We start from the raw sequence: 12,491 nt of genomic DNA on the forward strand, positions 1-12,491 counted from the left end.
CTATAATTTGACTCTCTCGCTGTTTTCTTTTCTTTTCTTTTCCGACTCTCCTCCACCGTCTCCGACGACGACGTCTCTCTCGCCCTTCCCCGCCCTTCTCGTCTCTCCCTCCCCCTCCTTCTTTGCAGCCTCCGACGACGATGCATCTTCGCTGGCGCCGACACTGACACCGTGGAGGTCACTGCGGCTCTGCAGCCTCGGAGCGGGAGAGTCTTTAGCGGCGTCGTCACCAGCGTCGTGGTTGTTGGCAGAGAGGGTGACAAAAAAAAAATTATAGAAGAAACAGATAAAAAAAGATAAAAAATTATATAAAAAAAGGATGAATATGAAATTGCAAGTTGCACTACTTAAGATATAAACTGCAGCTTTAAGATGAAAATTACACTCTTTTGGAGATATTTACACTGTTTCTCTTCTTATTGCACTCTTTCAGATGTAAACTGCATCCATTAAGATGAAAGTTATACTTTTTAAACGAAAGTTGCACTGTTTCTCCTCTTATTGCACCATTTTTTCTCTTCTTAAACTGTACCAATTTAAGAGATATTTATACTGCTTCTCCTCTTGTTGCACTATTTTCCTCTTGTTGCACTATTTCTCTTTTTGTTATACTGTTTCTCCTCTTAAAGGGTGCAGTTTAAAATAAAAATAATGTAACAAGAGGATAAATAGTGCAATAAGAGGAGAAACATTGCAACAAGAGAAAAAATAGTATAAATATCTCTTAAAGGGGTGCAGTTTAAGATAAAAAATAGTGTAACAAGAGGAGAAATGGTGCAACAAGAGGAGAAACAGTGTAATTTTCGTTTAAAGAGTGTAATTTTCATCTTAATGGATGCAGTTTACATCTGAAAGAGTGCAATAAGAGGAGAAACAATATAAATATCTTCCAAAGAGTGTAATTTTCGTTTAAAGAGTGTANCAAGAGGAGAAACAATGCAACAAGAGGAGAAGCAGTATAAATATCTCTTAAATGGGTGCAGTTTAAGATAAAAAATAGTGTAACAAGAGGAGAAACGGTGCAACAAGAGGAGAAACGGTGCACTTTCATTTAAAGAGTGTAATTTTTATCTTAGTGGCTACAGTTTATATCTGAAAGAGTGCAATAAAAAGAGAAACAATGTAAATATCTTTCAAAGAGTGTAATTTTCGTTTAAAGAGTGTAATTTTCATCTTAAAGCTGCAGTTTACATCTTAAGTAGTGCAACTTGTAATTTTTTTTATAGTTAACGATACAATTTCATCTTCATCCTTTTTTTTTCTATAATTTTGTATCTTTATTTTTTTTCTTGCTTTTTTTATATTTTTTTGGTCGCCCCTCTCAGCCAACGGCCACGGCGCCGGCGACGACGTTGCTAAGGACCTCCGGTTCCGAGGCTGCAGCGCCGCAGTGACCTCCACGGTGTCGACGTCGGCGCCGACAAAGATACATCATCGTTGAAGGCGGAGAGGAGGGAAAGGGAGGGACGTGAAGTGCGGGGAAGGGCGAGAGAGACGTCGTCGTCGGAGATGGTGGAGGAGAGTCGGAGAAGAAAAGAAAAAAAAAAGCAAAAAAAAAAAAAAAGTCGAGGCGCGGCCTCGGCGGAATCGGAGGCGAGGAAGGTGGGGGATGCGTGGGCGAGGAAAAGGGTGAGGGCGAGAGCAAAAGGGTGGGAGGCGAGGCGGACCATTTCCGCCTTTGCCTCTGCCTTCGGTACTTTTTTCGGCGAGAGAAAAAAAGAAAGAATGAGAGAAACGAAGAGGAGAGAGAAATAAGAGAGAGAAAAAGTAATGAGGGTATTTTGGTCAGTTTGTTGAAAATTCGGACCGAATTTGTAAAAATGAAAAAGGTGATCGGATTTATAAAAGCCCAAAATAAGTGAATTTTTTATGCAAATTGGCCAAGTTGGGTGGATAACATGAAAAATTGCCAAGAAAAAAAAAAAAAAAAAAAAAAAAAAAAAAAAAAAAAACTGATGTGGCCGGTTCCTACATACATTCTCAACTTCTCTAGATACCACACATGAACAAGTATAAAGTATGAAAGGTACAGCTGCTGCAGCAGCAAAACAGATGTTCCCACACTCTGACAACGTATTAAAGATACCGACCGTCCCTAGCATAAGTGGCAAAAGATTTGGTGGTTGGTACCTGAGGTCCCAAGTTCGAATCCTTGTTGATTTATATTTCCAACTAAATTTATTTCTAAATAAAATAAACAAAGCGGGTAGCGTACTATCTATCTCTAAAAAAGACAACATATTAAAGATTTCCTTCATAACATAATGAGTGTTTCTCTACAAAACCAAAAAATAAATCCGGCTAAATTACACCTATGATACTCAAACTATGAGGTGCATAACATTTTATTTCTCAAACTTTTATTTATTATAATTTTTTATTCAAATATTATAAATTATTATAATAAATTTTTATAATTTCACTAAATATTGACGTCATTTATTATTATGACATCATCAATCACAACACTATTTTTTATATTAATGATACATTAATATTTACTTAATTAAATTAGATTGTGAGATTTAATTACAATAATTAATTTAAAAAATTCAAGCAAAAATTAAAACATCATACAAACCAAAAATATAATTTAGCGNGGTTCTCGTCCTTGCGGAAGCCCTAGGGCCCCGCGTCGCCGTCGAGACCGCTATTGATTTCACGTACGTCGTGTTTTACTTCTTCGAGCCATCCTCTCTTTCTATAATTCCTGATTTGTTTACGGTGAGATGAAAATTTTGATGAAGTTGAAAAGAAACTGGGTCGATTTTATCCTACTGAAGAGGTCGAAAATTTAGATTAGTTCAATGATTGATTGTTGATTTACGTTATTGACAAGTAATTTTGGGATAATAGTATTAGGGCTATGTTGAAATAGACCAGTATGATTATGTTGTGATTTTCTTGAAGCATTTACTGGATTGTTGCATTATGACGATGAATCTAGTGAAAGTTGGCTTTATAATGCCGCAAATCAGCATCACATAAAGTAGTTGATTGGGCTTAGCCCAAGAAGGATACTTGAATAAGAAGAAAGAGCAAACAAAATTAAGGGGGTGGACAATGTTTCACTATCTTATCAGTAAGATTCCACTGGCATGTAAGTAGTGGAGACAAGAATGAAACAAATCTGATAAGCAAGGATCTAAGTGCCCATCGACACTGGCCGTTTCTACAGTGACGTATCGTGCCGACAAGATATCGGCATGATATAGTCCCCGTGCCGGTTGCACAGCTCAAAATTCTCTTTTTTTTAAATTAATAAGTAATTTTCTTAATAAAGTTTAAAAACTTTGTTGAAGATATATAATAAGGAATTAGAATATTTTGTTGCCAAAGAAAATAAATATTTCATGCCATTATGTGTTGGCACACTTGTATGTTTTTTAACCTGCACGCATTGGCACAGTCCGACACGCGCCGTGCCGATAAGTTTTCGGCACGACTTCGTGCCACGGCACTTAAATCCTTGCTGATAAGATGAACCTCGACAAACTACATACTATCTAAACAAGAAAGAGGAACTTTTTGACCACGTTGAAGCTACTGCACCTAGTTTCTTTCACATCAGTTGGAAGATAAGAGACTAGCCTCTGAATTAGAGGTAATTATAACTACTATGCCCTATGTGTAAGAATTTTCAGCGTACTTTAGAATTTTCAAAAATTTGGCCTTAGATTATTATCAAAATTTTTTGCTATGATATTTTGTGCCCGTAGAGCTTCCTTCACTTGTAATATAGAAGACAGGGGTAATCCTTATATTAGATTGGAAGAAAATCCTAGATGATGAAATAGTTGTTATTTATGATGTGTTCTTGTTTTAGGTTTTTGGGGACCCCATTCTTTCATTCAATGGTTGCGAGATCTCAAGCTACTCATTCTGACATTTCTATTCTTATTGATCCTGAGACCATTCTCCTGCCTGACATTTTTACAACTTTGACCTACATTCACAAACTTAATTTGGACTGGTTTCTCTTTTCCACTACCCAAAATATTTCATATTTTCCATATCAGTTAGTAGACAATGGAATCTGGGTACAAGAAGATGGTAAGAAGATAGAAAGTAAGAAGGTACTAATAAAACTATAAAACTTTTAGACGAGACCTATAGATTTTTGCAGGTGTATGTGAAAAAATAAACTGCTATTTCTTCTTCAACCAGTTGCAGGAAATTTTGGTTCACAAATGGACTAAGAGCGCCAGCGGACAGAAGCTTCTTATGGCATGGAACTCTGGTGAATCACCTCTGCATGCGGGGATTCTTCCTCCTTTCCTGTATGGGAAATGTTTTCATGAATTTTGGATCATTAATGAGGTTTTATCATCTGAAATGAGATTAGTATTTGATGCAAGCAATGTACTATTCAGTTTCTACCCTGAAAGTCTAGGAAAATTTTCTAGCAATTATTCTGGGGACAGCAACATTGGGAATGAAAGGATTTGGGAGCATGAAGGAAATTCCCGTCTTGCTGCACTTTATGGATCACTTCACTTCCAAAATGCCAACCCTCCAAATGCCCTTTTTAAAATTTTGAAGTGTTCGGGACATTATTATTTTCTAAATGAAGCAAAAGGAACAGTTCAAGAAGCTACCAGATCACAGCTATTGGGAGGTTCGCTGAACTCTAGGCATAGGAACTGGAAAGTTTGTGCTAATGAAATTAATTCAATGAAAAAAGAAAATCCATGCTCCCTTTCGCAATTGCCCAAGCTTGATTTAGAAATGCCAGTGACATTAAAGTTACCTTTCTCTTTGGAATCACTGTTAGAAATTGTTGCAGATAGGGATAAAAATGTTGTGCTTGGCATTGCTGGTGCTAGTTATCGAGACATGCTCATGAGTTGGGCATGCCGCTTACGCCACCTAGGTGTCTCAAATATCTTAATCTGTGCTCTCGATTCTGAGACCTATGAGTTTTCTGTTTTGCAGGTATAAAGCTCTGATATTGCGTTCCTTTTGTTTTGTTGCTCCATTTTGACTATTTGTGTAGATTAACAAAATATCTTTTTGCTTATAGGGTTTGCCAGTCTTTATGGACTCAATGTCTCCAAGAAATGTTAGCTTTGATGACTGTCACTTTGGTACCGAGTGTTTCCAAAGAGTGACCAAAGTGAAATCCCGGATTGTTTTACAGATACTAAAACTTGGGTACAATGTGCTATTGAGTGATGTCGATGTCTATTGGTTCAATAACCCTCTGCCATATCTCCTCTCCTTTGGTCCTGGTACCTTGGTGGCACAATCAGACGAATACAATGAGACTGGTATTACATTTTCTCCTTTGATACATGCATAACCTTCCAAAGTCTTTTTGGCTTTTCTTGTTACTAAGAATTGGTATTGTTGCTGCAACTATTTTCAGATCAATTGCAAGTAGTTAACAATGCACTTCAGTCAACTTAATCCAGTTCTATTGGAGCAATATTCAATTTGGTTAAGACATAAGGATGCCGCCTCAACTGTTGACCATTTTGAAACAAATCACTTGATTAATTTTGTTTTGATTGATACCCCCTCAATTTTTGGTTTGTTTTGATATGAGTTATTTTCTATATTGTATAGGGAATTCACTAAAATTAATGCCTTTGTTAGCAATCAGTGCTTAGCAGTTAACGATATTCGCAGTTTCATCATCAAAAGAGTTTTCCTGAGCAGTCAAATTTAATGGAATTCACCATTAAATTTATCAAAATCCTCAATTTAAACATAAATCAATCGAATGAAAAGTTGACACAGTCTCAATTACAAGAAAAATAATTGAGAAGTTTATTTCAAAATGGTCTATATAGTTGAGGTTATCAGTGTATATTTTTACTGTTCAATTTTGTTAAAAACTTAACGGTATGATCTATTTTAAGCACAATTTGAAAGGGCATGCCTTGGTCTTCAGGCTCCAGGCATTGGATGAATTTCATTGTCTAAAATATATATATTTAAACGCTTCTGCTGAAATTTCTTTCTCTAATATCATCAAAATCTTTCATATGTCAATGTGAGCTGATGGCAGATGCCCAGTTGCTCAAACATCATGAGCACAGTGATGTTGAATAATAAGATTTCTTTTCAGAACTTGTAAAGTTTCTTTTAGGAGCTGACTGGTTTTCCTTAGATGTGTATCATTTTTTAATACATCAAGGATTGTGTGCTACCTATACCTATGTAAAATACTTGGGTATGTGCTGTAGATTGTTATTCTACTCTACCATTGTCACAGGTAGTTTGGTACTTCTTTATGATGCCAATTGTTTCTACTAGATTCGGATTATTCGTTGCAACATAGTAGTCAAAAACAATGTAACATAATAATTAGTCAAACTGTTCATTACAGGATTTAGTTAGTTGGTAAAAATACTCTTCATTATTTCTTTTGAAACCATGATCTACAACAGAAAAGAAAATTCATGCTCTACTTATCCTTTAACCGATTCCTGCGCACTGTCTTTTCTTCATTTGGATATAACTATATCATGTTTTCTCACATACTCTTTCTCTGCAGGACCTATAAACATACCGCGTCGACTGAACTCCGGCTTTTACTTTGTTCGCTCCGGTCTAGCTACAATTGCTGCAATGGAGATGGTTGTAAAACATGCGTCAACTTCAGGCCTTTCTGAACAGCCTAGTTTCTATGATGTTTTATGTGGAGAAGGGGGAGTCAACCGTGTGGGCAATGACCAGTGTTATGAACCCAAAACAAACCTAACTGTCTTTTTCCTAGATAGGAACTTCTTCCCCAATGGAGCTTATATGGGCTTCTGGGAGAAGCCGGATGTGCGATCTGCTTGTCTAAGGGCTGGATGCTTCATCCTTCATAACAACTGGATAAATGGAAGAAAGAGAAAACTCGAGCGTCAAATACAGTCCGGTCTGTGGGACTATGATCCAAGCACTAGGCTATGCATCCAGAGTTGGCATAATTACACTTAGTTCATGATCGATTTCTGAACGTTAGCATTGGTCTCATCCCGTTTGCCTTAGCTGAGTATTCTGCTGCTGCAAAAATGTAACTTGTATACTAACAGTTGAAAAGGAAACTATATTTTCAACTGAAGGGGATATTATACCTAGCTTTAAAAGATAGTTGAACAACTTTTTGGCCTAGCCCCAATTCATCGCAGCCAGAATTAAGTTTACTTCTCCTGGGGTAGGGTTCAGTATGGAGCTTCTATGTGATCTAACCACAGCATGGAGGAGCTTTTTCAGTAAGTCAGTAGCTTACCGCATAGAATAATCTCGGTTAGTTAACCTTCTTTCCTAGGTGCTGTGAAGGAAAATCTTCAACTCTTTCCTTCCTAGTTCCTAGTAATTCAGAAGGTTGGAGGTTGGGAGGAAAATTAGGCTAAGATACCAGAGCCTTTGGAAGGAAACTAGTTAGATTTTTTTCTGCTCAGTTTGCTGCCTCAGTGTTTTTGGTTACCAAAATACGAAGAATTTGATTATATATTTGCAGTGTAACAATCAAGATGAGCATCGGATCTCAAGAAAGATGTTTTTGATTTTTCAGGATTTCAGTGTGCATTTCCTTCTTTCTTTTTTTTTGTTGCAAGATACTCTAAAGGAGGCATTTGTTTCTTCAACAATTTTTCGGAGGAGTGGAAGAAATTGGAATAGGAGAACCAGAAAACATTCACTGGGCTTGACAATGCTAGAAATTATACTTTCCATTGTGTGTTTTCACTCTTACCAGAATTTTAGATGGCTACATCAAACTGAAGCTGGTAAGCGTGACACTCCCTTTCTTGACATGAATTTTATTTTGTATTGAATGCACATTTATTTCGTGTCACCAGCTACTGTCAAGGAAAAATTAATAGGAAGAGAAATGAAAATAAAGAATAATTTCAGGAGCCTGGCCTCAGCAGTGCGTAAGCAACAAAAAGCAAAGTGTTTAAGCTCAAATTAAATTATAAATTATGGTTCCAACATACTGGGCAAAGAAGTCAATTAATTTCGTGAAGATCTTTGTGGTTTGAACAAAATGTAGTGATACTGTTTAATCAAAGGCTGGGATGAGAAGCAAAGACCCGTAACAGGGGTTTTTAGCTGGATTGAAGCTCATTTTCTTTTTGAAAAATCTCTCGCAGTCCACTTTGAACTAGTAAATGTAGCCATCTGCTATTCTCTTCCACATTCGATATTCAAAATTCAATTCATGTTTTTTGTCATGAATGACTGAGAACTAGGTATTGGTTTTATCAGCTAACGTACTAATAGAGGTGTGCTATTTTCAATTGATCTCAGAAGGTATTACAAGCCCTAGCAGTTGAGGAAATGAAACAGTAGAAGTCATCGGCATGTACAGGGTAATGCCTGTCCAACTTGTGGCCAGAGATATGTTCCAGCATATTTGAAGATTCCCGCCATATCAGTGGAGCTTTTGTGTTCCTTGTTAAGACCTAGACTTCATCAGATTGTCTCAGGTTCTTCTTTCTTCCCAGTTTCCACACACTGTAATCTAATTTGACTGTTATATGTTCTTTGACTTCTTTCCTAGCATGTTTGGCTTTTAAGTGCCATTTTGTAAAATGGCTTTTAAGTGCAATTTTATAAAACTAGGCTGCGGAACAGTAATATGACATTGAGTGCTTTATGAAACGTTTTGTTTTTATACTGAACAATGCGGTTTGAAGATGATTACTGGTTCAATTAGTATTCCTTTTGCTTGGTTTTCCATCACAAAACGTGGATGATGAAGTTACAGGTGAAGTAACTGAATAAGAGAGTTGAGTTACGAGCCCATCAATGGTAATTTAGTAGGGCAACATTATTAACATTATTTTTATCATGGGATGTGCATGTTCTTTTCCATATTTACCTGTTCTTTGTAGCATTTCTTTGTGGTTATGCTCGCATTATGTTGTAGGATATTTCTTCTCTTTCAGTTCTACTAAGTTCATTTTCCGGTTTTGCAATTGAATTATGCAAATTTGTAGTTGTTTACTCAATGAATCTGCATTATGTAATGAAACTGTTTTTTCCCGAAGATGTTCATATTATAAAATAATTCTATTTATCATAATGGAACTTTCATGTGCACCTGCATTACTTTATTAGGAATAAAATGCTAAGATATTTTAGAAGTATCAAACTATTGGTACTTTCACATCATCTTCTAAGATATTTTAGAAGTACCAAGGTCTTGGCATTTTTACATCGTATCAGGTAATGCAGCATTCGAATGGACCATTAATGTTGTAGAATATGATCTACGGTACATGAACTTTGAAGGAACCAAATTTCTTGTTAAGACTATTAACAATTTTCAACGGCATATGTCAGATGTATTTGAGATCACTTGTTCGCTAGATAAATAATGTTAAAATTATGAAATTTGGTTTTTAGAAAGTTCACATGCTAAAGATTATGTTTAATAACATTGATCGTTGATTCGGATGTCTTATCATCACAAATGACGTCGAAGTCCTAAGAGCTTGATACTTTTAGGAAAATTGGTTTATATGAAGTTTTGGTGTCAGTCATTGACAGATGTCTCATCACTGAAAAAATTACGTAAAATTAAATGATTTTTGTCTACTTTTAGAAGTATTCTAGCCTAGCTCATACAAAGTTGAGCTGGAGTATTTTCGGGAGCATGGATATTTTTATTTTTTCATTTTGTTTTTGATGATTGACATTCAAATTGACTATCAACTATCTTCAACATGATATACATTACTAGAAGCATCTAGATTCCAAATTCCAAGATTTTCCATTTTCACCACAACTCCACAATTCACCAGAAGCACCGCAATTTAAGGTGGAAACATTGAGTGGATAGATCATTAAGAAAGATTTTTTTATTTGCGGCACAATCTATTACTGGAATATGCCAGATTATTTTTGTGGCTACAGTGTAAAGAACAAAGTGCCTGAACAATAACAATGCTCTATATGCAAACAAAAATCACACAATTCCAATTCAAGGTTAAGTCAAACTAACAGCAAACAAGAAAAAATGAGCTTCCATAAACTCCTCATGCGCTCATGGATTGGGTCTGGGGAGGAACAGTCCTTGCCTCTTGCTTCTGGGCAAGATGTCCCATCCAACCTGCAAACAATCACCCACATCTGCGAGTCAGAGGCACGGCTCAAAATAGTCTTAATACCTGTACTCACATGCACAGTAGATATCAGATAAATCACGTAACGACAAAACAAAAAAATTCAAAGCTCTTGCCATTTGAATTAACACCAGAGATGAGAGTTGAATCCAAGAGCTCTAGGGCTAAGAGGGCTCAGGATTACTCAAGAGGAGGAATAGCAATTTCTAAGATGATGGCTGGAGCCAATACTATTGAGTGAAACCATAAATTAACACAGATCCAATTTAGCCCAAAATGATGATTGAGGAAGCATGCTAATTTTTGAAAAATTTATCGGAGTTGAGCTCCTGTGTTTTTAAAAGCACGGAAGCATTTGTTCTTGCGACATTTTAGCCGTCAGATCGTGTCAAGATCCGTACAGTATTATTAAAGGTGTATCCCATTAAGTCCTCTTTTCTAGTGCCGCATGGATCATGAGGCTATTCGACGGCTGAAAAATCACAAGCACATTGAGCTTCTATGCTATATTAGTTATTTAGTGGCAATCTTTAGATGACAGTACAGTTGATATATCTATCTGCTTAGTGTGTGTGTATATATATATATAGAAGAGTGAGAAAGCAGAGATAACATACTACTTACCTAGAGAAGGGTCAATGCCTCTGTTCTGGAGCTCCCTGAACTCCTGACAGAGAGCACAGCATGAGCAGAAGAGATGGAGCACCCAGTCCTCAGCTGGGGCTTCCACCAGATTATACTTCTCTCTCAGTTTGCTCCTGTAGTTGGCCCCCAACACCCAGCAGGTGCACAGAGCTGGACCCATGAACATGTACAGGAAACTGCCCAGAGCACAACCTGCACAGCATTCATTATACAGAAATTAATAAAAAAAAAACAAACTCCCAGCTAGAAATTTCGTAACTAAATAAAGGATCTGTTTGGCCTCACTTCTGTTGCCATTTTCAGTAGTACCAGCTTTTAGTTCAGCGTTTGCCGAAGAGAAAATAGAAATAGAATTCTTCGACTAAAAAACAAAAGTTGGAATCTAATCTTCCCCATTTGATAATCAAAAGCTGTAGAAAAGCCCCTCAATGCTAACAACATTTTCGCTTAATCCTCTTTCGTCAGTGCTCCATTTATTAGTTCTTCTGAAATATCAAAATTGTCCTTCATCTTTTAAGTCTTTTTGTTTTTCACCGTCTATGTCACGCAATCAGTCCACAAAGAAATATTTAACTTGTGCAACTCACGATATTTTGAGAGAACTTTTGCAATTTAGTCCACAAAGAAATATTTAACCTTGCTGAGATCTCTAACTGAGAATTGTTCCGAAAATAAAGCTAAATAAAGTTAATAAGATTCATAATGGAATTTTAGTGCTGCTGTGGTCTTACTGGTCTGCCCTTCGTCCAATATCTCTGCAATCTGCCCAAACGTTACACATGGAAAATAGGCCGTCATGAGAGCTGCGTTTTAAAGACATATATGTTTGAGTTAATAAATCCAAGTAATCATGATTCAGATGGAACTTTATTTTGATAAGTTTCAATTCTCTTTCTTGTTGTGCTAGTCATATTAATATAATACTGTTAAATTGACAAAAAGAGAATAAATAGGAAAGAAAAACAAATCTTAACTTATACTTTCTGAAGCTCCAGTGACGAGAAACATTTTATATAGTAGTCTATATCAGACGCCTAAAATGCATTTCGCTACTGATGACCAGTGTGTTACCACATCGATAAAAATTTCATGTATATTAGATTTTCTGCATATAAGTTGTACCTAATATTCTCTTGGATCAGTGCTACTCTCTCCTTTTTTTTCAAAAAAAAGGTTCCGTTACAACTATAGCTTAGTTCTATTATCAGGAATAAAATCAGAAAATAATTTGCCCCAAACAAAAAGTGCATTGGTACCTATAAAAGAATTATATATTTAAGAAAATGGCTTAATTACACTGTATTACACAATAATTTATAGTTTTTTTTTTTACACTTTATGCACTGTACTTTTTTTTTTTCAAAGGCACCACTTAACTACTCTTTTTTTAAAAAAAAATTTCTATAAGTAATAAATCTATAATTTTATACAAAAGTTGTTAAAACATACAGGCTAAAAGTGACAGAGCGTATATTCAACTCATTTTGATATGAAAAATAACAAACTATATAAAGTTAATAAAAAATAATGAAAAATAATTTGATAGAAAAAATTTAATGAATCTATCATGAAGATCTATTTTACATTATTTCTACTATTTAACCAATGACTCTTAACAAAGTTGTTAGATTTTATCTAAAATAATAGATTTGTTAACAGAGATTGACGAAAACAAAATTTAGTAATATCTATGAAAGAAGAAAATAGTACAAAATAGAAAAATAAAAATAATCTAAAATATAGTGTAGAGATCGATAAAATACAAGAATACAACGGTGT

General features: G+C 35.7%; 2 protein-coding genes across 3 annotated transcripts; one reads left to right on the top strand and one right to left on the bottom strand.

Annotated features, from left to right (window-relative positions):
• On the top strand, positions 3,835-8,796 carry LOC109717242 (beta-arabinofuranosyltransferase RAY1). Of its 2 annotated transcripts, XM_020242914.1 has the most exons (6): positions 3,835-4,076; positions 4,168-4,935; positions 5,024-5,270; positions 6,503-7,208; positions 7,511-7,724; positions 8,248-8,796. In XM_020242914.1, exons 1-4 carry the CDS (start codon positions 3,855-3,857, stop codon positions 6,931-6,933), a joined length of 1,668 nt encoding a protein of 555 aa, XP_020098503.1. In that variant the 5' UTR covers positions 3,835-3,854; the 3' UTR covers positions 6,934-7,208; positions 7,511-7,724; positions 8,248-8,796. The 2 variants fall into 2 exon arrangements, with proteins under 2 accessions (XP_020098503.1, XP_020098504.1); XM_020242915.1 differs by having other exon boundaries at positions 6,503-7,724; positions 8,251-8,796.
• On the bottom strand, positions 9,796-11,909 carry LOC109716997 (protein PLANT CADMIUM RESISTANCE 8). The gene is made up of 3 exons (XM_020242635.1): positions 11,444-11,909; positions 10,692-10,904; positions 9,796-10,054 (listed from the first exon to the last, which is right to left on the bottom strand). Exons 1-3 carry the CDS (start codon positions 11,508-11,510, stop codon positions 9,981-9,983), a joined length of 354 nt encoding a protein of 117 aa, XP_020098224.1. The 5' UTR covers positions 11,511-11,909; the 3' UTR covers positions 9,796-9,980.

This window comes from Ananas comosus, linkage group 11 (assembly GCF_001540865.1).
Source record: "Ananas comosus cultivar F153 linkage group 11, ASM154086v1, whole genome shotgun sequence".
Lineage (NCBI taxonomy): Eukaryota > Viridiplantae > Streptophyta > Magnoliopsida > Poales > Bromeliaceae > Ananas > Ananas comosus.

Excerpts from the sequence above, each read along its gene's own strand:
- LOC109716997 (XM_020242635.1), bottom strand. The coding sequence starts at position 11,510 with ATGACGGCCTATTTTCCATGTGTAACGTTTGGGCAGATTGCAGAGATA. Across the intron at positions 10,905-11,443 it reads ATTGGACGAAGGGCAGACCA|GTTGTGCTCTGGGCAGTTTC; the intron begins GTAAGACCACAG and ends AATGCTGTGCAG. Across the intron at positions 10,055-10,691 it reads AGGCATTGACCCTTCTCTAG|GTTGGATGGGACATCTTGCC; the intron begins GTAAGTAGTATG and ends GATTGTTTGCAG.
- LOC109717242 (XM_020242915.1), top strand. The coding sequence starts at position 3,855 with ATGGTTGCGAGATCTCAAGCTACTCATTCTGACATTTCTATTCTTATT. Across the intron at positions 4,077-4,167 it reads AGAAGATAGAAAGTAAGAAG|TTGCAGGAAATTTTGGTTCA; the intron begins GTACTAATAAAA and ends TTCTTCAACCAG. Across the intron at positions 5,271-6,502 it reads AGACGAATACAATGAGACTG|GACCTATAAACATACCGCGT; the intron begins GTATTACATTTT and ends CTTTCTCTGCAG.